The 27,549-nt window shown below is 43.5% G+C and overlaps 1 protein-coding gene across 2 annotated transcripts in view; it reads right to left on the reverse strand.

Annotated features, from left to right (window-relative positions):
* MAMDC2 (MAM domain containing 2) overlaps nt 1-27,549 on the reverse strand; it is a 93,657-nt gene that overhangs the window by 3,341 nt on the left and 62,767 nt on the right. Inside the window, exons 10-12 of one of the 2 annotated variants that reach the window (XM_074954078.1) lie at nt 10,736-10,829; nt 9,203-9,355; nt 537-796 (exon numbers count right to left, since the gene is read on the reverse strand). In XM_074954078.1, coding sequence (XP_074810179.1) covers nt 537-796; nt 9,203-9,355; nt 10,736-10,829 — 507 coding nt within the window. Of the gene's footprint in view, nt 1-536; nt 797-9,202; nt 9,356-10,735; nt 10,830-27,549 lie in introns of those variants that run through there. The other variant, XM_074954079.1, reaches the window with a different exon arrangement.

Genomic DNA, 27,549 nt, shown 5'->3' on the forward strand with positions numbered 1-27,549 from the left:
TGGCGCCTCTCAGGACTTGGCCCCTCATTGGCAGTTACAACCTCAGCTCAAACATTTATGAGCTTGAGATAAAAATGAGATCTAGAAGATAGAGCTAAGACCACTAGCAAGAAAGGGTGGAACAATATCATTTAAATTAATATATACAAAAATGGACATGATCAGTAATATAAATTGAGATGTTCACATTTGCAACCCACTTATGACTTCTGGTATATTCCCTCCCTCTTATAAATTGGGAGAAGTTTTCCAGTATTTCATCTTGCTCAAATGAAATGCCACACGCAACACCAGTCAGTGATCCTGAACAAGAAGCATCTCAACACGTTCTCTGTCATGAACACAAGAGGACACAAGCTCTGAATAGATTCATGGATTTCATTTCCTCCTTCCTATAAAATGTCCAGGTCTCACTGAAACCCCACCTATGGCAGTTTTTAATTCTGACTTCAAATGGAGCTCGTTCTCTGAGCTAAAAAATAAATCCCAGAAAACAGTGCAATTTAATCTTCCATGTGGCTCAGTCTTTTGCTTACCTGATGGTATTTATCACATTCATATTCTATCAGTCCCCTTAGCCATGTGATGCTCTGTTCACCTCTCCTTCTCCATAAGAGAGTTTCTTCACTATCACCTTCCTTTTTCACATAAACATTTAACAATCCAGTTCCAGCTCCGTGCATGTGATAGAAAAATGTCAAGCACTGCTTTCCAGAGATCCCTCTTAATGACCTTGAAGTCAGACGTGCCTTCTGTCCATAGATCATATTGGATGCCTCTATGTACATGTAGTATCCTTAAAAAGATACAAGACGAAATATTAGTAAAATAAAATGGTTCTTTCCCTCAGTATGTTCAATAATAAGCCTGTGTGTGAAACCTGTTTGATAAATGCTTGCTCTTGCTCACAATACAGTTCAGAAATGGATGACTCTGTGTTAGTTATATAGTAAAGCAGAATATATGAATGATTAATGAAAAATATTTTAAATTAATATATACTAAATGAAAAAATGTGTACAAAGAAATAAGATACCATGAATGGTGATAAAGGGATAACATTGGAAATAATAAAGGCCTGAAGTAGGTGAATAAATGTTATGGAAAGGTTGCATATTTTTAAAATATACACTGTTTTAAATTTTTGCTTATGCAGTGCAATCATACCGGTGGAACTGAGTTGAGATTTTTTACCCCAGTGTATAGTACTTGAGTATAGTAAGGAATACTGATTTAGATCAAAGGTGCAACCTCTAATAATTCAAATAAAGCCATGAATTTAACATAAGTAGAGATTTAATTATGTTAATATATGGACCAAATTCTGCCTTCAGAATGAACAGGAATGTCTCTGACTGCAACTGTTCTTAACCCAGGGGTATGGCATGAGAGAGGCAGAATTTCACTGATCTGAGAGTTTATTGATCTCCTGGAGTACAATGGGAGTTGTGTACATGCATCAGAGGTCAAAATTTGGCCCTATATTTAGAATTGGTGCTTTTGATAAATCAAAGGAATAAAAATAAGTCTTTGCCACGGAAGACATCAATCATGTGTCTATTTCAATGAACAAGATGTGAAGATACAAGTCAAGAGAACTGATTAGCCAGAGTGCATAAAGGGTTATGCTCTGAAGTCTGAATTGTGGGAAAATTGGTTATTAATTGGCAAAAGACAAATAAACTTTTCCTCTGAGGGTCATCACACAGCTATTTCGAGCTGGAGCATACTGATATATCAGAACACTGGGAAGCATCCCAATGTCCCATCTGTTATACATGGCAACTGTTTTGCATGTTGCGGCACATACTCCACCAGTCACTGGTAAGTTAAAATTTTGCAGCAGCTGTTCCTGCGGTCCCACTGCTCCCTTCTTGTCACGTTGGCAAGGAAAAGCTGCCCTTCCACCCCTCTGAATAACAGAGTTTACAACACTCTTGGGGCAACAGGGAATTCTTAAGGATCAGTGAGACAGGAGGAGAGCAGAGAATGGCAGGAACAGCTGGTAGAGGCTCTGAACGTCTTTGATGATATTCAGAGTCATTATCTAAAATCATTCTGAGGAGGTCCTCTGTGGCCAAGATTATTTTTTTGGTGGTGAGTAGCAGCAGGAGAGTGAAGGAGAGAAGATGTGCAGGGGGTGGAAGCAAAGAAGAATATCTACAGCTGCAGATCTTCAAACAAAAGCGCACTCCCTGTAATCTGTCAGAGGAAATTCCCAGGGCTATTATACAGAACTGAATGCATGCTGGTTATAGAGATTTTAACTATTGTTTTGCTTAAAAATTATTCTTGAAGTAAAAATCCAAACTCAGAACTATGTCATTAGCGTAAGCTAATAACCGAATTGTTAAGAGAGCCAAATCAAGTTATAAACTAGCTGGAATGACTAGATCAGATCTAGATTTCATTATCCCATGTTTGTAAAGTTCCCAGTATACTTGGGTGAGCTAAATAAGTGAAATAATTATCATTTTGAAAAATATTTGTGTGTGACAGCATTAAGACTGAAAGACCAAAATTACTCTTTTTCAGCACCTTTGAAAATCAGGACACCATCCTCATGGCTGTCTCAATGGTTAGTGGTCTGTACAATCAGACAATAGATTTCTGCTTTGAAGAGAGCACACTAATTTCCTAGGGTGGGGAATCTCTCTACAATGTCTCCTTCAGCAAGCAGATGGGCTTCAGTCTTGAGAAATATGGGGCCTGGAATATCTACTAAAAAGGGGATAACAGAGGATACTATGTAGAAAATCCTGCTGGGGGAGAAACAGTAAACAAACCTGTGCCCTGCATTTCTTTATGACAGTGGTTTTCAACCTGTGATCTGCAGACCCTTGGGGGGTCCACAGACTATGTCTAAGATTTCCAAAATGTCCACACCTCCATTCAAAATTTGTAGGGGTCCACAAATGAAAAAAGGTTGAAAACTACTGCTTTATGATAGTACAGCCTGGTATGAGCCAAAACAAAGCTGGCAAAGCTGATTTAGCAGAGTCCTTTTAGATTACTATATATAGAAAAGGAAGGCTGTGCCAGACAGTACAGTGATAGTCTACACATGCCTATACAGGTATCAAAACCACATTTTAAAAAATATTCAGTCAAATGGATTTAAAAAAAAAAACACTTGGAAAAATATTTATCCTGACTTTCTGGCTGGATTCAAGCAAATCTAGTTTATGCAAAAGAAGTGGGTGTTAAAGATGGCAAAGACCTACTGGTATTAGGTCATCTAGTTCATAGCCTGCCAGAGTAGGATTGTTTCCTATGCTACATTTTCTAGCATTTTTCCCAATTTTAAATGGACCAAGCAATAAGGCTTCCATCATTTCCTTTTGGAGACTATTTCACAGTATCAAAGACATAGTCATTAAGACAGTATTTCCGGTTATTCAGCCAAAATTTTTCCTTTGCATAATTTAACCATAACAACTGCATCAAATATGCTCAAATTTGTAACTGATTTGGTTGCTTCCATTTCTAATATCATAGCAGGAGTTTGATCAGAGCTTTGGCATTCCTGAAATGTATTAATACTTCTGCCTACATGTAGCACTGGCTAGCATTGGCTGTGGGAGAACATAATTGCTTTGAAGACTGAAAACTGCAAGAGGTTAAAACTCTTCCATGTATATTCTCAGTTCGATGCCCAGGGCTTTGGCCATGTAGTCCACATTGACATGAAGGGAAATTGTGTAGCTGAAGCTCTGTAAACAGTCAAGAATATTCTCCTCCTCCATTAGCATCTCTTTCCTTTCCTGCATTAATACAGAATTTTTCAATCCTGCCCAGGATGTAGCTACTGGAGGGGCTTTATTAAGAAGTGTAAACGTGATGTTCTGCTGAGTATACATCTCTTCTATGCACAAATATCCCTCTCGATAGAGTGTGATTAGAGACAAGGCAAGGCTCTTATTATTTTGTTAACTAGACACAAAATAGTTTTGCAGGTGCTCTTGAATGCAGCTGCGTAAGACTCCACATACTCAATTGAAACAACTATGTTTAAAAATGTTAGCATGGTTTAAATTCAGCTGTACACAAACTGAGTTAAAACACTATTTGGCAAGACAGTTTGGACAAGGCCAAGCTGTGTTATAATCAGGCTTAAAATATGTTCATCACAGCTATCAGAATTGTTATAATTCAGCTCACCTACTGAGTTTAAGCTTTATTGCGTGAATTTCAGCCCTGTGCAAGAGGCCCAACAGAAGGCACCACTTAAATCCTTTTACGTCTGCTAAAGTATTCTGAGAGTTTAAGCAGTTATGAGCTGGGTGAAACCTTGTATAAGGGTTGAACTCATCCTTCAATTGATATATCTGTAAGCAAAAACCCCACCAAAGACAAAAGGTATGCGTGAACCTGCCCAGGAGTTTTTGGCTGAGGCAGGGGTGGGCAAACTTTTTGGCCCAAGGGCCACATCTGGGTGGGGAAACTGTATGCAGGGCCATGAATGTAGGGCTGGGGCAGGGGTGCAGGAGGAAGTGTGAGGTGTGGGAGGGGGTGCGGTGTGCAGGAAGGGGCTCAGGGCAAGGGGTTGGGGTGCAGCAGGGGGCTCAAGGCTCTGACCTGGCACTGCTTACCTCGAGTGGCTCTGGGTGGCAGCGGCGTACAGCGGGGCTAAGGCAGGCTCCCTGCCTGCCCTGACCCCGCGCCACTCCCAAACGTGGCCAGCATGTCTGGCAGTGGCTTCTGGGGGTGAGGTGGGGCAGCCCTTGCCTGTGGGTACCATCCCTGAAGCACCCATGGCCGGGAATGGGGAACCGCGGTCAAGTGGGAGCTCCACGGGGCAGTGCCTACAGGTGAGGGCAGCGCACAGAGCCCTCTGCCCCCCCCCCAGGGGCCACAGGGATGTGGTGCCAGCCACTGCTGGGAGCGGCGCAGGGCCAGGATAGGTAGGGAGCCTGCCTTAGCCCCGCTCTTGCCATGGGACTGGCAATCCCATGGGCCAGACTGAAAGCCCTGACGGGCCGGATCCGGCCCACAGGCCATAGTTTGCCCTCCCCTGGGCTGAGGGATGTGTGTGTGCACACATGTATAGAAATTATATAGAAACTGAGGTCAGACAAGAACAGAGCTGCCGGAAGGAGCAACTGAAAGCACAAGGCTGACCCTGGAATAAACCTCAGAAGAGGATTTGGGATCAGGGGTGCAAGCTAAAGAGCCCTCTTAATGCTGTGAGTGAAAAGCTGTGTCCTGCTATTTGGTTCCCTCTGTGGTTCAGGGACACAGGACTTTTCACTTTCTTTGTAAATAAACAAAGCTGCATCAAACAAATACCTATCATCAATTTCCACTCCCAACTAGAACACCCACAGGGCCCAAACTTTGATGAGTTGCTTAGGTCAAAAAGGGGCCACACAGTACATAGGCCTTAGGCTGGCCTTCTGCACAGTGATGAATTTAATCCATTATGCTGCAGTCAGTAGAATTACTTCGAAAGACTTACACTGGTGTAAGTGAGCCATAACCCATACTATATTAAAGCAGCCAGGTGACAGCACGCACATGAAAAGTCCTGCTAATTAGGTTGCTCCTTGGTGAATTGATGTAAGAGGCAATGTGAGGTGGAATTCTCTTCTTCAGGACAAGCAAGCTTTAGCTTAGACACAAGGTGAAATGCTTTATAATTTAGGTCTGGTGAGAGTTCCCATAATCTTTTTCATGTTTTTGTGAATCCCTGACTATTTTAAAAAGTAAAAAGGACACCATGAGTCCACTCTCTCCTCTTTGAACTTACTTCTGTGTAATTAACAAGCTAGTTAAGGGCAAAAATTCTAGTGCCTGCATCTTTGTTCTCTGAGGTAAACAGCTATTCTGTGTATTTTGTAAACACCTGAAAGGCATCCTTCAGACCAAGGGAGAGACAATATATTGGAAAGTTTTATACTACAAATTTTCTGTGACTCATGGAAAATATTAATATGCATCCTGTTTAATACAGCCAATTAGTTATCTCATTGTTTTGGGTGGAGAACATGCAGTAACCATTTAGGTTGGTCCTTTTAGTCTCTTGTTTTAGTCTTCTGAAATCTAGGAGGGTAGAATCCTTCAAATTTTGGAAGTATAAAGAAGGAAACAAAAACACTTCAGATATAAACAGAGTTGCCAGCCATGGAGGATGGGCTTGTTGGGGCTGAAATTTCCCCTCTCCCAGGGCAATTGGGGGTCAAGAGATACAGAACAGCCCCCTTGATTCCCCAGGCCCAACTATCTATAGCGATCTTTTTGTTCCTCATCTCTTCTCTCTTCCTTGAAGCAAGGAGTTCATGTAAAAGGGCTGAGCGCCCACCCCTTTATCTTGCCTCTTTCTCCGCTGTGGAGGCCTCACAGAATCAACTGCAGATCTGTAGTGATTGTGGACTTGGGTCAGAGTCTGGGCTTAGTGTGAAGTATAGACATACCCTGTAACTCCTACATAGCTGCTATATCTTCAGAATCTGTAAAACTAGTGCTAAGCCCGATGTGTAGGGATAAGGGGCTCCTTTCTCTACATAAGACAGGGCCAGGATTTGGCATTTACGGTAAAATTCTTCCTTTGTCTGCACATATGACACATCACTGAAATCAGCATAGCCCTGGCATATTCTAAATTTGTCACTTAGCTTTTACAGCTTTCAGTCAAACCCTAGATCAAATAGTCAGCTTGCCTAAGGCGGCATAGCTCTACTGAAGTAATATAAAATAGCTGTTTTGAAATAAATAGAGATATGCTGATTTACAGCAGCTGAGATTTTCCACCCTCTATGTATATCCAAAGCCTGTTGCTGAAAGAAGAAGAGAAATTAATAGAAAAAAAATGAAAAGTAAAACCTACTTTATTTGCATTTTGAAACCACTATGTTTTGTCTTTCATTTATTATCGTAACTAGAAAGTATGTGTAATACTGACAGACCGGAAAGCCGAGCTCTGTTTAGCCACAGAGAATTTAGAGCACAGACAGTGATAGTTTACACTGCCCCACAGATGTGCCCAAACACTGTTCTGAAGGACTACCTCAAGACGGGGAGGGTCCGTTTCTGCATTTCCATTCAATCACTGATCTCTCTATTATGAACTCCAGCCAACAAAGGTGGGAACTCTTATGCTATTTGTGATGTGAAGACCTTTTGCCTCTGACAGCCAACTCATTTCACACAATCCAAATAAAGAAGAGAAAGAGAATAGGAAACAGAGCCTATCATCTGATCCTTCAGTCCCATGGTTGACACTGTCAAAGTTGCATCAGTCTCTATATTATAAAATCTTATGTTGAGAGATTTAAAAAATACTTTGTATCATTCATTTAAAATTAATTTCTTTTTAAGCTAAAGTCTGCAGTAACATCCCACCCAGCACAGAGAACAGGCAAATCAAAAAGGTAATCTCTCAGTGGGCACGCCTTAGCTATCATTAATGGAATATATGCAAGAACATCCAGAGAAAGACAGACACCTGAGTTCAAAAATGAAGGGAAAGACTATGCTCATCACATGATGTTAGAAGCACACTTGACTAAGCTGTGTTAAAAGTGGCAATGACGGCTGCCCTAAAGCAGGCTGTATGTTCAAGAATGAGGAAAGATGCTATCTAGCCCCATGTAATTCAGAGTAAAAGAGGGAAACCAACAAGTGAAGAAGGGGCCCAGAAAGAAGACGTTGATACTGCATTACTCTGCACTAAATTCCAAGGGGTCACTTGCCAGCAATATCTCAGATGCTGTAAGTGCACCCATATGCTATCCATGTCTCCCACTTTCACTATTATAGGGTTTCATTTGACTTTACCTTCAAATTTGAAATGCAATTAAACTGCAGCAATCATCATCACACATATTTATAAAGGGATGAGGGCTGTTAGCAAAGGGTACTTGATTTGTAAGAATAAGTCAGATGATGAGTGAAATTAAAAATAATTTGCCTACCACTGAGAAGTCTCTATGTGTATTTTTCACTACTACATTATAGGGTTGGAAGGACCATTTATATTTTCTGAATAGTTGGTAAATTCTCTATTCCCTATGTAATTATTCCCACTAAAATAAAATGTAACCACTAACACACAACCCCAAATTCTGTAGAGATAAAAATAAATAAATCTCTACAGTACGTTTCCTTTATGGAAAACAGTGAATCTCTTTTTAAGAACAGCTATAATTACCCAGACACACTTGGTGAAAACATTTCATCTACCAGTTGAATGCTATAGGCAGGCACATGACACAGATTAAAACATTATCTTCCCAGACATATATTCATAGTAGCATCTTTCAGATAAGCTAACAGATTTCTTGCTTGTTTGTTTTTTCAGATTTTTGTTTTGAATAACTATTTTGGATATGAAAAGGAGGACTTGTGGCACCTTAGAGACCAACAAATTTATTTGAGCATAAGCTTTCGTGAGCTACAGCTCACTTCATCGGATGCATGCAGTGGAAAATACAGTGGGCAGATTTATATACACAGAGAACAAGAAACAATGGGTGTTACCATACACACTGTAACAAGAGTGATCAGGTAAGGTGAGCTATTACCAGCAGGAGAGCAGGGGTGGGGGGGACCTTTTGTAGTGATAATCAAGGTGGGCCATTTCCAGCAGTTGACAAGAACGTGTGAGGAACAGTGCGGGGGGGGGGGGGAACATGGGGAAATGGAATTAATTTGCAAACTGGATACAATTAACTTAGGCTTGAATAAAGACTGGGAGTGGATGTGTCATTACACAAAAGTAAAACTATTTCCCCATGTTTATTCCCCCCCACCCCCCCGCACTGTTCCTCACACTTTCTTGTCAACTGCTGGAAATGGCCCACCTTGATTATCACTACAAAAGGTTCCCACCCCCACCCCCGGCTCTCCTGCTGGTAATAGCTCACCTTACCTGATCACTCTCGTTACAGTGTGTATGGTAACACCCATTGTTTCATGTTCTCTGTGTATATAAATCTCCCCACTGTATTTTCCACTGCATGCATCCAATGAAGTGAGCTGTAGCTCACGAAAACTTATGCTCAAATAAATTCATTAGTCTCTAAGGTGCCACAAGTACTCCTTTTCTTTTTGCAGATACAGACTAACACATTTGCTACTGTGAAACCTGTTATTTTGGATATGAAGGGTAAAAACCTTTTTACTTTGCTCTAGAATATCACCTCAAAGGACATTCATTTAACTGTCACTCTACTCTGAAAGTTCAATGTGACCCTTAACTCACCTACCCCAGTAGTGTGGTCTCCTTTTGGTCCAGTGTATGAAGTGGGAGTTTGACCCCTCCTCCTATGCCAACTGCTTCGGTTTCTTCTCTCCTGGGTAAATGCACACTCATCCTTTTCAAAAGTACATTCTCCAGGAAAAGATGACCACATCTCTGCAGTGAAAGAACACAGAGTTACGTCTAAAAACGTATGGTTGGATACATTACTTATATAATCTATTTTATCCATCCATTTACAATGTCTCTTTATGCGTAGAGATATTTATGATAGGTTATACACACAGTGTAGGAGAGATGGGTCCAAATTGGAACACCAGATAAAGCCCCCATTTTCACAACTTTGGATCCCATTCTGGATCTGAATTTCACAATTTGGACCCTTCTCATATTCTTTTAAACAACCCTGCTGTTCACCTGATAGGTCATCCGCTTGCTGTGACCCTGATCCTGCAATGGGATCTGCTAGTGTAGGCCCTTCCACCAGTGTGACAACCCAATGAGCTTAATGGGCTCTGGGCATACATAAGGGACTGCACTAATAGATCCTACCATAGGATCAGGGCCTATGTTATCTGAAGTCAAATGGAAAAGATTTAGCCTGCTCAGCCCACAGTACAGGATTCTGTGTTTCCTTTATTTCAGCTGATAATATCACAACAACATGCATTCCCTGAACTACTTTAGCTGTTTGGAATATCATTACATGATGCAGAAGAAATAGACAACCCAGAATTCAGATCCTGGCAGGAATGTAAAGGAGGAACTGCATTTCAGCTGTTCTGTTTTAATTTTTTAATTCATGAATATTTTAAACTTGCTTTTACCCTAGACTCTCCCTTTATTCTTCAACCGCTCTGACCTGTTGGGACATTGTAGACCTTTTTGCTTGTATCAGCCATGAGTCCCAACATGTGAGGGAAATAATCCATATAGGAATATCAGTTTAAGTATGTAAGGAGCATGGTAGTGTCTGTGAAAATTCTGTTTAAACTACAGTATAAGAAACATGTATTTAGTCATATACTGATTGAATTTTACTGCTCCTTCTCCAAGCCACTTTTCCCCTTTTTATTCAGCCTGCAGTGGTGGGAAATGGGAGTATTGCATACCCACTCCTAGCCTCTCCAAACTGCCCCTTATATCCTAATCAAAATAGCTCAGGATTAAAGTAAAATCATCATAAATACTAGTACAAAGGTTGATTCTGATTTTTATTATAAAGCAGACTTTGAGGACCAAATTTAGCTCTGTATTAAGCACATACACCACCCACTGGAGACAATGGAGTTAATCAGGATTTACTCTGGTGCCAAAATTTGGCCCTCACAGTAGATCACTGAAGTAATGCTGCTTTCACTGCTTGATTGACACCCACGAACACCAGTGTTACAGCTAGCTATGGAATGAGAATTTAATATAATTCTGTTAGGAAAATGGACACATAAGAAGGCTTTTTATAGCAAGGGCTGAGATTGGACAGTGGCTGTAGCAGAACAAAACCCTAGCAGAGATTTCAAATGCACATTGTCTTACCAGTGGTTTGGCAGCTTCCCAGGCTCACGGATATGTCATCAAGTGCCACCAGCCCACAGTCCCAAAAGCTTTTGCACCAGCTCAAAAACACCACCTGCAATTTATGAAGAACATGGGTCTCAGGTTTTTTTTAGTGAAACCTGGCATTGTAAGCAGTCCTGAAATTTTATACTTTTCTTGGTGTATTCATAATTTTAAATTTTTTAAGTGTTGAAGGGATTGATTAAAAATTTTTCTCCAATAATTTTTGTCATGTCAGTTTAAATTAACTGTTTTTAGACATTAAAAATATGTCAGTTCCAATAGAATAACCTTTCTCCATTTAATTTTTTTAAAGCTAATGATCTCTACCTAAAAAACAGATTCCACTAATATAAGTTCTCTCCACATACAGTTATTTTGTTAGGGCACACATCTTTATCAATATAGGAGAAAGAAAATCTCTAAACTTAGATCTCACTTCATTAAATTTCCTCTGGAAAAAAAACAGCACAATTTTAGATTGTTTTCTATTAAACTAAAAGAAATTTTTCACCCCAAGAATGGTTAGAGTTGAATCAAAATATGGCAAACAGGCATATTATAGGGTTTGGCAAGATCCGTGTTATTCTACAATTTCTGAAAATGAGAAAATATAATATAGCCAAGAACAGAAGGTTCCCATGATTACATTCAACTCTGAAACTGAAAAATTACATACTGTATTCTGGTTTTACAGTCTAATAAACTCTAGCATGTAGTTTGGTTTCATGCAAACCACAGTATTACAGTGACTGTACATATCACTCTAGAGCACTGGGATTTTGAGTTTTCCGGATAGTGTACACAATGCTCTGGTGCATTTAGCCAGCAATGCAAGGGCAGAAGCAGGCCTCAATGCAGGGAAACTGGTGTTTCCAGAAGGTTGCTGTAGAGCAGGCACAGAAGGGGACTTCACATCCCTCTGAATGGACTCTCCACTTACTTCTCATACGCTAGTGCAGAGGTGCGGGTTAGATGGGGAAAGAGGTATGACTAGTTGGTCTGTAATTACATAAATTAAATCCAATGATCACAAACCATCAACTAAGAGGGGCTGCAGCTCTTATTACAAAAACTCAGGGACCGTAATAGCAGCCGTGGAGATACTAACTGGCAGCTTCACACCATGCCTGTGCATTGTGAGGATGGATACAATCCTTCCCAATTCCTGCATATCAGTAGATCCCATGCACAGTGCCTGTTTAGTTGTGTAACAAGTTTCAAACATTAAAGCGACATTTTCTCCTAAAGAGAAACAGGATTCTGGGGGAATATCCTGAATGACTTGTGCTGCTGCGATACATTAACATTCCATTACTGTAATGGATGTACTTGGTACAGTCAACAACTTAGAAACTGCCTTTGTATTGTATTACACAAGAGGGACTCCTCAGATGAAAATGTTTTAGTGCATGGTCTTTCATACTATGAATCATCCTAGAATATCAGGGTTGGAAGGGACCTCAGAAGGTCATCTAGTCCAACCCCCTGCTCAAAGCAGGGCCAATCCCCAATATTTGCCCCAGATCCCTAAATGGCCCCCTCAAGGATTGAACTCACAACCCTGGGTTTAGCAGGCCAATGCTCAAATCACTAAGCTATCCCTCCCCCCGACAGTCCACATTGCTAGGGTCTAAAACTCTTCTCTTACTTTTTTATTTATAGTCTTGAAAATAAGAAAATATAAACGTCTGCATGGGATTTTCTGTTAGTCTTTGCAGCTTGTTCCAGCGCCAATAAAGTCGCTCTCACACACCCATCACAGCAGCAAGCACAGAGCCACGAACTTCTCCTGACCACCAGGGGCTGCTGTGGTGTCAGCACTGAAGCAGGGAGATTTCTCCTCCACTCTCAAATCTGCAGGTGCCTGGCTAGAATGCTGCCAGTGTGTGGGGAGGAGATGGCAGCAGCTGGGATGGAGTGAAGAGAATGGAATGGGAGACAAAATGGGCGAAGCAGGCTGGGAGGGACAGTGTACTACTGTGTCTTTGCTCTCTGCACAACATGGATCAAAAGGGAAAAGCTTGGGGGGGGGGGCAGAATAAGAGAATGGGGGATCGGGGCAACAGGCATGGGGAACCAGGGTTCCTTTTGAGACCTTTAGCCCCATTCTACACCTCCTCCCCGCCTCTCTCACAGAGTTGCGCCTTGCACCCATGCGGAGTGTTCCAGTGAGAATGTTGCTTGAGGACAGTACAAAATGGCACTGGCATGATTGGCAAGAATAAAGCCATTGGGAATTAAAAAAAAAAAAAGTTATGGATGCACTAGGGATGTAAAATGTTAACAGGTTAACCGATAAGCATGAGTCTTATAGGTAAGGTAGTCTGGTTAACGTTTCAACTCCACTGCAGGATCCTGGCTGCCGCGCTCCCTCCCACCCCGACCCAGGGTCCCAGCTGCTGGCCCCAAGTCCTGGCTGCCAGCCCCACCCCCAAGATCCTGTCTGCTGCCCCGTGCCCAAGATCCTGGCTGCCGACCCCAGGCTCAGGGCCGGCAGCAGAGTCCCCGGTGTGGGGCTGGCAGCGAGCGGAGTTCCCAGGCGCGGGGTGGCAGGAGAGCCCTGGGCACGCAGGGTGGCAGCCGGGACCCCAGGTGCACAGGGCAGCAGCAGAGCCTAATGGTTAAACTTTTAATGAGTACCATTTTAATAGTTTAAACATTTACTTTTTTTAAAACGCTATGGGATGGCCACCAGAAAAGGCCCAGGTATGCTTCAAAAATAAAGACATACCGTCCTGAGCTTATAGAAGTGAAATTGTTCCATAAAATGGGATTCTCTACAAACGAGATCATATTACTATGCAGCCTGAGGTCGAAAATGCTAAGCATACTCCATAGTGTCCATCTGGGTACCGAGAAGTATAAGAGGAGTCCAAGACATCCTATTTTGGCCAGGCATGAATTCTGCCATGAAAAATAAGGTATTCAAGTACGTAATCTGCAATCAATACAGCAAACAGAATGCAAAGAACCACTGAAATCATGTGAGATTCCTGATTGCCCTCGGATCAAGGTTGGTGCAGATCCATTTGAATTAATCAAGAAAATAGAAAGCTTATTTGCTGTACATATTGCTGCAAAGCAGTAGATGGGCAAATAATAAAAATTGTGTATCTGACTAACAAAAGTAATTTGCTGCCATCATTTTTGGGAAAATTTTCAAAGCTATTTCACTGTGATCAGGCATGACTTAGTGGCTGCAGCCAGGTATGTGTCTCATGGCTGATTCATACTCCAGTACAAATTGTTAATCTTTCAGCTTCACATTTGAGGTTCCCTGCTCACTTACAATTTTTGGTTTATGCTGAAAATTCATCTTCATAAAAAAAACCATGTATATACTTTTAATCACTTTTCACTGTCTTTAACAGAACCTGTGGTGCCTGCTAATATAGTTGTTGAACAGGGTAGTGCCAAGTTGCTTAACTATGTAATATTTATTAAAACCTGCAAATGCATAATGAACAGTCAGATAACCACACTTAAATCTTTAAAAAAATACATGAATTCAACTGCCTGGCATTGAGCAATTTTCACTGTTCAAAAGCATTTTATATTCAACACCCGTAGTCCCAGCACTACAGATTGTTTATTTTGTGAATCATTACAAACATGTAGTTGCGGGGCAACACAAGTGTTCACAACGGCTCAATGCATAGGGGACTAGAGCAGGGTTCCAGTCTCCTTCTAATCATGGTTTTGAAACCTTTTGCTATGGAGATATAAAGTTTTCATCCTAATATGATTAAACAAATTGTAAGACAATTCTCAAGAAACAAACTATTCAGTAAAAATTCAGTGCCTTGGAATAATTGACACAATGACATATAACCACTATGGCATATGTTAACATCTATCTCTATAAAATAAAAAGTTCAGTGTGGATGACTTTTGGCTACAGAGATGATATTTTCATAAAACCCCCAACCTCCAACTTCAAGAAAGTGGCACGTGAATGGATGAGTCACAATTTTACAACGCTCAATAGTGAAACAATGTTTAAGCACTTTGGGCCTAAAGCTGCTCCCAATTAAATTTTTCCATTGACTTCAATTAGAGCAGGATCAAGCTTTTTGTTCAATTGCAATAATCTACACCAGGGGTGGGCAAACTTTTTGGGCCAAGGCCCACATTTGGGTGGGGAAATTGTATGCAGGGCTGGGGCAGGGGGTTGGGGTGTGGGAGGGAGTGCGGGGTGTGGGAGGAGGAGCGGTGTGGAGTGTATGAGGGGGCTCAGGGAAGGGGGTTGGGGTGCAGGAGGGGTGCGGACTGCAGGAGGGAGTTCAGGGAAAGGGGTTGGGGTGCAGGAGGGGTGCAAGGGGCAGGCAGGGGGCTTAGGGCAGGGAGTTGGGGGGCAGGATGCAGGAGGGGTTCAGGCTCCGGCCCAGCCGCCGCTTACCTAAAGCGGCTCTGGGGTGACAGCAGCGTGCACCAGGGCCAGGGCAGGCTCCCTGCCTGCCTGCCCTGGCTCCATGCCACACTGCTCCGGGAAGCGGCCAGCACCACGTCCATGCGCGGCCTGTGGGGGAGGGGAAGCACAGGTCTCCGCGCGCTGCCCTTGCCATGCCTCCAGGTACCTCTCCCAAAGCTCCCATTGGCCATGGTTCCCCGTTCCCAGCCAATGGGAGCTGCAGGGGGCGGTGCCTGGAGGCAAGGGCAATGCACAAAGCCCTCTGCCCCCACCGCCACCCCCAGCCCCAGGGACATGGTGCTGGCCGCTTCTGAGAGCGGCGTGGGGCCTGCGGCACCACGGGGGGCAATCCCACGGGCCGGATCCAAAGCCCTGACAGGCCGGATCAGGCCCGTGGGCCGTAGTTTGCCCACCCCGATCTACACCATATAAAAGATTTCATATTTTCAAAGAATCCAAGGCTAGAAAGGACCATTAGACCACCTACTCTGAATACCCTGTATTAAGTCCAAAATCTTTAGTTAGACCAAAGCATTTCAGGAGACTAACCTGTGTGCCATAGTTAGAGAACAGCAGTGATTAAGGTGTCACCAATGCAATGGTAGGGAATTGATTAGCTGAGAAATGCCCAGATGATGCTAGCAGGTGAACCATGCCACATGCTGCAGAGGAAGGTGAGAAACCTCCAAGTCCCTGCCAGTCCGACCCTGGGGAAAATTCCTTGCTGACCCCAAATCTGATGAGTAGGACGCTGAGCATGTCAGCAAGATAAACCAGCCAGGCATCTAGGAAGAGGATTTTCTGTACCACCTCAGAAGACTTGTCCTATGATCCATCTCTTGGTGTGGCCACACTCTACTGCTTCAGAGGAAGGCAAAGCCTACCCCTATTCCCTCCTCAGAATACAGCTGGCCAATTGTGCATTGGGGGGGAATTCCTTCCTGACCCTTGCAGGCAACAGGCTAATGGCCTGAAGCATGAGATTTGATTATAATCATTGTCTTAATACAGAGATGCAAGTGTTTTGCGAACGTTGAGGGCAATGCAAGCAATCCTGTTCTCCCCATGGCCCATAAAACAAGAGGATGAACAGAGGAACTCAGATTCAGACTCAAGGCCAGAAGGGACCATCCAGCGTACTCCACACCACACAGTCCATACAGTTTGTCCTAGAAGATGAATTAAGGTGTATCTTTTTTTTAAAAAAACAATCTTGTTTTAAAGATTCCAAGCAATGGTGAGTCCACTACCGTCCCTGGTAAGCTGTTTCAAAGTTTAATTCCCTTCCAAAAGATGCTACAAAATTGCATCTTATTTCAAGGCTACATTTATTAAACTTCAACTTCCAGCTATCAGATCTCATTATGCTTTAGTCATCAAGGTTGAAATTCCCACCCCACTCTTATGCTCAGATCTCTTTTCTGTGTGTAAGCATCTATACACAGCAATCAAGTCCCCACTCAACCTCTTCTTTGATAAGATGAATAAGGGGAGCTTCTTAAGCCTCACTTCTTCAGGCTTGTTTTCCAGGATCTGGCTCACTTCTGTGGCCCTCCTTTAAACAGACTAGTATTAATCACATCCCACTTCAACTGCGGACACAATAACTGGACACAGTATTCTAGCAGTGGTCTTACCAATGCTAACTAGAGAGGCAAGATCACTTCCCTTGATAGTCCCCTTTTTTACATCCACATTAACCCTTTTTGCCACAGCATTGCATTGAGAGCTCATATTAAGATGCTTTTCTTTGATGATCCCTAAGTCCTTCCCTGAGTCACTGTTTTCCAAGATAGAGTCTCACATCCTACAGGTATAACCTGCATTCTTGATTCCCAGATATATCACTTTGCATTTGGTTCTATTAAGAGGCATTTTGTCAGATTGTGACCATTTAACTAAGCAAATCAAATTACCCTGTAAGAGTAACCCCTTTTCCTCATTATTTACTATCCCACCAATCTTTTTGTTGTCTTCAAACTTTACCAGCAAAGATTTTCTATCATGATCTAGGTCATTAATAAAAATATTAAATAGCTTTGGACCAAGAACTGATCCTCGGGAAACTCACTAGAAACAGCCCTGCTCATTGATATCTTTTAGTAACAACAACATTTTAATATCTGTCAGCGAGCCAGTTTTTAATCCATCTAATGTGTGCCCTGTTAATTCCATATAATGCAATTTTTTAATCAAAATGTTATGTGGTACTAACTCTAATGCCTTGGAGAAATCTAATTATACTGTATCAAAACAGTTGCCTTTATCAACCAAACCTGTAATCCTGTCAAAAAGGAACAATAGGTTTGTTTGACAAGACCTACCTTCCATGAAACCATGCTGACTGGCATGAATTATATTTTTCGATATACAGTTACCATTGGATCTCACAGAAAGCAGTAGTGATGTACTGCTTTTACAATAGGTATTGGCCAGTCAAGGATTTAACTGAGTAAGTACTCAACTCTTCCCCCAAAATTTTAGTTCAGCCTTTTAGCTTTACCAAGCAACAAAGATTATCCAATGTGTAATTCTGTCCCAGTGTCTGTATATGTACCTTTAACCTTGCTAAATTCTACCCTTGTTTTTTGAGGTAGTAAGTGACATGCTACTGCCACGTGGCTAATGTTTCCATGGCTACTTTGTTGGCTTATGCTCAGGAAAAATGGATTTTCCAGCACAGAAGTAACATAACGCACTGTGAAGTTGTCTAGTGTTCTCTTGACCAATTCAGTGTTTCTGAAACTTTCCTTTAGTAACATTCCTGGTGCCATTGTGAGGAATGGAGTAGAAGACATTTTTCTTTACCAGATCAAATGTATATTTATTTGACCCCTTATTTGTCCCTAACATCTTTAATTATAATTTTGGCCCATTTAAGTATGCTTGCCGCTCACCTGTAAGTTTGGATGGTATCAGTATGTCTTTCAGTCTTTTGCTTATTTTCATTTCAGGTTTGGCCTCTGAATCGGTCCTTCATACTGCACCTAGATTAGTGGTCACCAATAGGTCGATCGTGATAGACTAGTCGATCCTAGAGGATCTCCCAGTCAATCGCGATCTCTGGCGGTGCAGTGTGGCTCCCTCTGCTCGTTGCTCCTGCCTGTAAGCACCGCTCCCTGCAGCTTCCACTGGCTGGGAGAGCTGCAGGGGCGGTGCTTGCAGAGAGGCACATTGGCCCCTTCTGGGAGGGGTGAGGGGCTGGGGTAGGCAGGGAGCCTGCCTTAGCCTCGCTGCACCCGTTGCCTACCAGAAGCTGCCGGAGGTAAGTGCTGCCTGGCAGCAAGCCGCACCCCAACCCTCATCCCTGAGCCCCCTCCCAGAGCCAGCACCCCATACCCCTTTCTGCACCCTGAACCCTCCCCAAGCCCCAGCCCTGACACCCCCTCCCAGAGCCAGCACCCCAAACTCCCTCCTGAACCCCAACCCCCATCCCTGAGCCCTCTCCCAGAGCCAGCACCCCATACCCCCTTCTGCACCCCAAATCCCCTCCCAGAGCCAGCACCCTGTACCCCCTCCTGCACCCCAACACTCTGCCTCAGCCTGGAGCCCCTTCCCAGAGCCAGCACCCCTTACCCCCCCCCGTATCCCAACACTCTGCCCCAGCCCAGAGCCCCCTCCTGCACCCAAACTCCCTCCTAGAGTTTGCACCCCTCACCCCCTCCTGCACCCCAATCCCCTGCCCCAGGCTCAGCCCAGAGCCCCCTCCCACACTGCAAACCCCTCAGCCCCAGCCCAGAGCCTGCACCCCCTCCGGAACGCCAACCCCCTGCCCCAGCCTGGTAAAAATGAGTGAGGGTGGGGGGAGAGCAAGCGACGGAGAGGGGTGGGGGATGGAGCGAGTGAGGCGGGGCTTTGGGGAAGGGGCAGGGTAGATCCTGGGTTGCCCTTAGATTCAAAAAGTGATCTTGGGCATAAAAAGGTTGGAGACCACTGACCTAGATGATGACGACTTGTGATCTAATTTGAGCCTTGCAATATTTACGTTTATATTAATTTTGACAATTTCTTTTTCCAGGGTAAGTCTTCCATAAGTGAATTAATGCATGCCATAGAGGAGAGGATGAGAGGGCAGAGGATCATTTGAGTGTTCAGCTCATGTTTTCTTTATTTAACATGACAGATGATGAACAATACATTTATTGTTTCAGTCTAGAATTATTAAAATACCTCTTGGGTTTGTGTGATATCCTGGAGGTTAAATTAGGAAATATTAGTGGATGCAGTCAGTTGTTGCCAATATTATTGAAGGTAAAAAGTGCTTTCCTCCTTTACCTCTGCTTTTTGCAGTGAGTAAAGGGAGATGCCCAGGACATTATTCACGCATCTGTTTACAAATCTTTACATCAGTTTCTCAAAGCATGTTTGATTTATGTTCCAGTGCTTACTTAATCTCCTTGGTCTACAGCATCAACAAAAATCAGTGATCGAGTCTTGTAATTTATCAGCCATGTATCAGTAATTGGTACAGAAGAAGGCAACATTCATACTAAATAGAAACGCAAGCATGCAAGTAATTTGCAATGATAATTCAAAACTCATCTCTTCCAGGATACAAAGTTGGGTTTTGGCTCACAGGTTATATTGAGTTGGGTTGAATGATTCCCCATTCTCTTTTTCTGTACCTGGACCAGGAGGATTGAGGTTGAAATCTGTATATATGTAGTCTACCTGCTCCTAGAGGGGGAAGGGAAATGGGAGGACCTGCTGTAAGTCTCTGCCAAGGAGGAAACAGGCAGTAATTCTGATCTTGCCAAGGAGAAAGCACCTGACATAGAAGCCTGTAAAAGAAGCCCTAAGACTAAGAGGAGCTAGGCAAAGGACCAATCGGGAGCCCTGCATGAAAAGGGCAAAGCTCTGAGAAAAAGGAAGATGATCCAGCCAGACCCTGACGTAGCGTAGGAAGCTGGGTTTTTCCTTTTGCACTGTTTATTTACCCCAGAAATGAGAGCTTTGGTTCAGGTAGAGACCTAGACTACCCAATCAGACAGAAAACTGAGGCACTGGCCCAATCTGATGATGGGAAGTTGTAGCCAGACAGCCAGCCCCCCCACCTCAGACCAGCATTGCTGGAAACACACGGGAGCCAAAACACCAGGGCACTCCAGCACAGCCTTTGAAGCTGAGAGAAGCACAGGTGTGCTGCGACAATGTGCCTCTGGGAACGTATACAACGATTGGGCTCACAGCAGGCAGAGGCGCTGTGACAGACATGGCTCTTAGCCCCTACTAAAACAGCATGATGCACACACACCAACATCCTAGGTGGGAAAATATTTACCCTGATAAAAGAAGTGTCCAGTAGTCGAAACTTATTGTTTCTCCCTTGCAAGTGTGAACTACTCTTGCGAGAGCTGGCGTCACCCTGACAGACCAGCCCCAATTTAGCATAGAAAGGAGAAAGAGAATAAAGGAGTACAGAGGTATAAGTAGGGACCTACAGCACCATGATTTTTGAGTGCTTTTCACTATCTATCTGCTGGTCAGATAAGTGACAGCCTCCCAAGGCTTCTGCAGCTAAGAGGGTCCCTAAGCCTTGTCCCTTATTCGTCTTTCTGCGGAATTGAGTGACCGATCCTGGCTTGGCACCGCTGGAATCGAGAGATGCAAGGAGGGTAAGAAGCACCCACACCTGATCTCCTATCTTTAGTGTACACATATTTTGAAATAGAGCTCTATACTTTGTTTTCTTTCTTTGGGATTGTAGCTTCAGTTTTGTAACTTGTTTGTGTGTGTAACATCTCTACACTTAAATAAGTAGGCACTAGCAATTTTGTAACCACATGATTAGAATCTAGTTTAATAAATTTTGGTAACCATTTATGCATAAGCCTGACTTGTTTCTCTGGTTTACTGTGAAGCAGCCAACACAATTAAAGAACCTCAGCCGTTTTGGCTATAAAGCCTGGCCATTAGGTGAGAGTACTAAGAGCCTAGCGTTGAGTTGTGCCGCCTCCACGGGGCAAACTCTTGGGGCACCTGTCAGTCAGTGTTGACTGCCCGCTGCGAAGGAGCTCTGAGCTCTAGCAGTTAAAGTCACGGGTGGTTAGGACCTTGGGGCATCCGTCAGCCTAGCCCGGGCTGCCCGCCGCGAAGGGACAGTGCGTCCTAGCGGTTAAAGTCACGGATGGTATAAATGGGCATAGCTGGCACCTCACCAAACATCCCTGGCCATCGGCTAACAGAAGTGTGACAGGGTCAGGCCAGATGGCTACAGGAGAGTGTTAGAAGGCAGAAGCCAGATTAAGCAGGTCCATTTCCCCTGGGTAAGGTAACAGGGGCAGTTCCAGAACAAGAAGGAATTTGCTGGAACAAATTTAGGCAGGCAGGCTAATTAGGACACCTGGAGACAATTCAGAAGCTGCTAGAATCAGTTAGGGCAGTCTGGCTAATTGGGGCACCTGAGTTTAAAAAGGACTCACTTCAGTTTGTGGCGTGTGTGTGAGAAGCTAGGAGCAAGAGGCACTAGGAATGGAGACTGAGAAGGTGTACTGCTGGAGGACTGAGGAGTACAAGCATTATCAGACAGCAGGAGGATGATCCTGTGGTGAGGATAAAGAAGGTGTTGGGAGGAGGCCATGGGGAAGTAGCCCAGGGAGTTGTAGTGTCGCACAGCTGTTCCAGGAGGCACTCTAGACAGCTGCAGTCCACAGGGCCCTGGGCTGGAACCCGGAGTAGAGGGTGGGTCTGGGTTCCTCCCAACTCCTGATCAGCTATAGGAGGAATTGACCTGGACTGTGGGCCCCACCAGAGGGGAAAGTCTCTGGGCTGTTCCCCAACCCACATGGTGGATCAACAGAGACTGTGGGGATTGTTCTCCTTCCTTTTTCCCATGCTGGCCAGTGAGGAGGTTAGCTGAATGAATGGCAGGTTTGAGCCACTAGCAAAAGTGGCCAAACTGAGGGCTGCCATGAATCTCTGAGGCAAGCAAACTGCCAATAAGCGCAGGACCCACCAAGACAGAGGAGGAACTCTGTCACAGAAGGTAAACTGTGCCCCAGCAGTAGGTTATGTTGCCTGAGACAGTCATGCAGTTTAACCTACAGTATTGCTGACTATTTGGTCTGAGCCTAACAAAAACAGAGATTAATGCAGTTAAGTGCAATTATACTATAAACATGACTGTACACTCTTGTGAATTTGAAAATAACTTTCAGGTAATGTTTTCAATTATGCTGCTACTGAACACTCCCTCTCACTACCCAGCAATAAGCTTCCCTAGTATCAGTGGCCGTCCCCCAAGCTGATGACTGTCACTGACCACTGCTTAGACTTTAGAAAACCTACTGCTGCGCAATGTACTCTGGGAAAATAATGGCATGTGAATGGCTGGTAAACTCATATCCATCAAAGAAATCTGAACCAATGACTTCAAAAATTATCCGGGATTTAAAAAAAAGACTAAACCTCTGAGCAGGAAAAAGACGTTTTTGTTTTAAAACTTAAACTAAGTGTGAAGAATTTAAAAATTTGGCATTTAGTCTCAATTTTTAAAACAGAACCTTCAAGTGCTGAAAAAATGTTAACAAATTAGCAAAGAAGGCATGAACTATTTCATTCTGATGAAGTACAGAGCACATTCTGGATGGTCCAGAATGCCCTTAATTCCCACTGAAGTCTAGATGAGGCAGTTCAGCCCCACACACACACCACATCTTGCATGCGTAGGCCCCTTAAGCCCAATTCCACTGAAGTCAATGGAAAGCCTGCAACTGACTATGAGTGGAGCTGGGATGGGCCTTACATTAGTAGGAATAGTTATAAACTTTATATAGCACAAAGATATTGATGAGCTTGCCAAATCCACAAATATTGCACTCCAATACAAATAAAAATTTGCTAAGGTGTAATGGGCCAGTTCATAACATTTTCACAAAACATTGGGCCTGATTCTTCACTCAGCTACACTGGTTTTACGCAAGTAACTACGTTAAGATAACAATGTCACTAGCATAAAACTGGTATAGCAAAGGGAAGAATCAAGCTGATTGGCTCAAGGCTTGTCTACATTGGGAAAGTTGTACCAGTTTAACTTTAATCAGTTTTTAATCAAACTGGTGCAAACAGCTGTATGGACATTCTTATTTCAGTTTAACCAGGTTTATTTTGGTTAGTTAAATTGATAGAAATTGATATACACTTAACTGAAATAAGTCACTCAAACCAAAATAAGAATGTCCACACATCCGTTTAACCAAGTTGGCTTTAAAATCGGGCTAAATTAAACCAGTGCAACTTTCTCATGTTACAGATTACTCAGATAAACTGCCTACGCAAATGCTGTGGATTGTAAAGAGCAAAAGAAATTGATCTGAATCTAGTGCATATTGAATTGGGAAAAGCCTGGTAACATCTGCTCGTAACATTTGGACAAATTTCTGAAATGCACATTTGTCCAAGGAGAAATAGACTGAAGAAGGGAAATGAGAAGCTCACAGAACAACTTAAAGCCACAGACTCTGCCACATGTATATCAATGGATTATTTTATCTAGCAGAGAATGCTGTCTGTACAGAAAAGTAAATAGACTAGTGATATGTTTAGCAGTCCCACAGAGCCCTGCTAAATTTCCCATATCCTAATATTATGAGTTTGTTCCCTCTTTAATGACGCTGTTTGGTTCTTAAATTTTGGGGCGGTGGGGAGGGGCAGCGCAGCAGGAGGTTTTGCCCTTGGACAGAAGAGTACTGTCATATCTCTGGCCACATCATTAACCTGATAATATCACAAGCTCTGTTAGACACACACAACCTCTTGGAAAACAATATTCAGTGTAGAGAACAAAACAGAGCAAGAAAATAAATGTCAGTTAAGTAGTGCAGAACAACTAGGTAGGCATAATGGGGATATGATATAGTATTCACTCATCATCTAGCTGCTGTGATGAGTGTAGGAGAATTTATATTTCCTAAGTTTTTAAATTATTTTCTTTAACAGTTTTTCTAGGATGTTATTTTTAAAAGTGTATATCAAATGTCACAGACAAATGGGTATCCAATACTGATCACCATATTTTGAGATATCTTACGTTATTTGAGATTTTAACCATGAATTCTCAGAATGGGATTTTCAACGGCTGACGTTTTAGGGCCATTTCTTTGTTTTTGGGGCAAGGTTAGTTTCCCTGCTGCTTTAAGTTGCACACCCACAAGTTCTCATGACACAACCGTCACCCTTCCAACTCAAAAACTGCATGGGAGTCCCTTTGAAACTTGACAAAAAATGCTTTAACTGGACATAGAAGTTGCATATTAAGGAGTCATAAGGCTTTATGGCCTCTTTCACTTGATATTGCCAAGGGAACTTCCCTTTATAAATGGCGAATTGTCTGTGGTTGCCCAGGCTTCCATGACTTCAAAGATTGGATTATTTCAACTCTCCATATCTAGGAATACAAAGACCTTGACAAACTTTTTGTTAACCCAGAATGTAACAGCCCAGCCCCTCAGCAACACCACTCACCAAGTGAGCTTCAGCCTGATACTGTGTGTTCTACACTGGCTCCCCACAGCGTACTGGGTCAGGTTTAAAATCTCAGTTCCAGTCTTCAAAGACATCTGTGGAGTTGGTCCAAGGTGTGTAAGAGAACATCTCCTTCTCTTTTTCCATGTTAATGATCTCCCCTGGTGATTGTGTTTCTAAGGAACTAAGAATGAATCTATGTTCCTGTCAACTTCAAGGCTGAAGCTCATGAGAGTGGGAGACAGGGATTTCTCAGTGTAACAGTGGGGCTTGCCCCTTAAGGGCTAGAGGTCTGGGGCCAACCAACCATAGTTACCAAGGGGACACACCTGAGCAAGGATCTACTGACTCACCTGTAAAGGGGTAGCAAAAAGAGGCAGAGAAAGTTCTCTGGGAGAACAGAATGAAGTGCAGAGGCTGCTGGAAGTGACTAGGCTCCAGTAGAGCAGGGGTTCTCAAACTGGGGGTCCGGACTCCTCAGAGGGTCACAAGGTTATTACATGTGGGGGTTACAAGCTGTCAGCCTCCACCCCAAACCCCACTTTGCCTCCAGCATCTATAATGATAAATTAAAAACAATTGTTTATTTATTGGGGGTGGGGGAGTTGCACTCAGAGGCTTGCTATGTTAAAGGGGTCACCAGTACAATAGTTTGAGAATCTCTGCAGCAGAGAAACCTGGAACTTGGGGAGTGAGACTACCAGCAGGAAAGTCCTGGAACTGACCTGATAAGGAGGTAAATGGATGGACTTCAGAATTTTGTTTTGAGTGTTTGTTGATTTAATAAAGCAGAATCTGAGAAGGGCTGTGACTGGACAAAAGGAAACGCAGTGGATCTAATTTACCTAGATTTCAGTAAGGCGTTTGATAAGGTGCCACATGGGGAATTGTAAGTTAAATTGGAAAAGATGGGGATCAATATGAAAATTGAAAGGTGGATAAGGAATTGGTTAAAAGGGAGACTACAGCGGATCATACTGAAAGGTGAACTGTCAGACTGGAGGGAGGTTACCAGTGGAGTTCCTCAGGGATCGGTTTTGGGACCAATCTTTTTATTACTGACCTCTGCACAAAAAGTGGGAGTGTACTAATAAAGTTTGCAGATGATACAAAGCTGGGAGGTATTGCCAATTTAGAGAAGGACAGGGTATCATACAGGAGGATCTGGATGACCTTGTAAACTGGAGTAATAGTAATAGGATGAAATTTAATAGTGAGAAGTGCAAGGTCATGCATTTAGGGATTAACAACAAGAATTTTAGTTATGAGCTGGGGACGCATCTCTTAGAAGTAACGGAGGAGGAGAAGGACCTTGGAGTATTGGTTGACCAAAGGATGACTATGAGCCGTCAATGTGATATGGCCATGAAAAAAGCTAATGCAGTCTTGGGATGCATCAGGCGAGGTACTTCCAGTAGAGATAAGGTGTTTGCACAGTTATACAAGGCACTGGTGAGACCTCATCTAGAATACTGTGTGCGGTTCTGATCTCCCATGTGTAAGAAGGATGAATTCAAACTGGAATGGTACAGAGAAGGGCTACTAGGATGATGTGAGGAATGGAAAACCTGTCTTATGAAAGGAGACTCAAGGATCTTGGCTTGTTTAGCCTAACCAAAAGAAGGTTGAGGGGAAATATGACTGCCCTCTATAAATATATCAGAGGGATAAATACCGGAGCAGAATTATGTAAGCTCAGTACCAATGTGGACACAAGAACAAATGGATATAAACTGTCCATCGGGAAATTTAGACTTGAAATTGGACAAAGGTTTCTAACCATCAGAGGAGTGAACAGAATAGCCTTCCAAGGGAAGCAGTGGGGGCAAAAGACCTATCTGGCTTCAAGAATAAACTCTAAGTTTATGGAGGAGATAGTATGATGGGATAACATGATTTTGGCAGTTAATTGATCTTTAACTATTCATGGTAAATAGGCCCAATGGCCTGTGATGGGATGTTCGATGGGCTGGGATCTGAGTTACTACAGAGAATTCTTTCCTGGGTATCTGGCTGGTGAATCTTGCCACATGCTCAGGGTTTAGCTGATCACCATATTTGGGGTCAGGAAGGAATTTTCCTCCACGGCAGATCGGAAGAGGCCCTGGGGGTTTTTCGCCTTCCTCTGTAGCATGGAGCACGGGTCACTTGCTGGAGGATTCTCTGTACCTTGAAGTCTTTAAACCGTGATTTGAGGACTTCAGTACCTCAGGCATAGGTGAGAGGTTTATTGCAGGAGTGGGTGGGTGAGATTGTGTCCTGCATTGTGCAGGAAGTCAGACTAGATCATAATGGTCCCTTCTGACCTTAATATCTATGAAACACCTTGAAGGAGAGAACCTGAGGTGGATTGAAATTACAACCCTGGGTGCTGGAGAAAGGCAAGAGGAGCTGGGGTACTCCAGCCTGGCAACTTCCCAGGCTGCAGGCCTTGTGCAAGGCCTAAAGAGAGGTATGGGGCTGCAGGGAAAGGCAGCAGGTCCAAACCCCCCTTGCCAGTGATGAGTGGTTTACAGACTGCTGTCTGCCCCAGTGAGCAGGGGCTAGATGATGACTGGCAGTAGCCACAGAGGCAAGGTAAGGATAGAAGGTTGGGGGTTCCCCTGGGAGGGGAAACCCAGAGTGTGGGGGCACTGCCCAGGGGCAGCATCCCAAGGTGGAGGGACATGAGGGCCATTGGCAGGCGTGACTCTGGCCAGGAGGAGGCACTCCATGCACTGGAGAGCTAATTCCTGAGATGACCAGTAGGAGGTGCTGTGCTGGTGAGTTGTCACCACACACACAAATTCAAGCTGTTTGGAACTCACTTGTTAAGTGGATTCCCCCCCACCTCATATCCCACCTCATTTAGTCTGAATCCACCCCTTCACTCTAGTGAAAGTGACTACAAATCTGTTCTCAGTATTAAACTGAAATG

The sequence above is a fragment of the Natator depressus genome, chromosome 5 (genome assembly GCF_965152275.1).
Source record: "Natator depressus isolate rNatDep1 chromosome 5, rNatDep2.hap1, whole genome shotgun sequence".
Taxonomy (NCBI): domain Eukaryota; kingdom Metazoa; phylum Chordata; order Testudines; family Cheloniidae; genus Natator; species Natator depressus.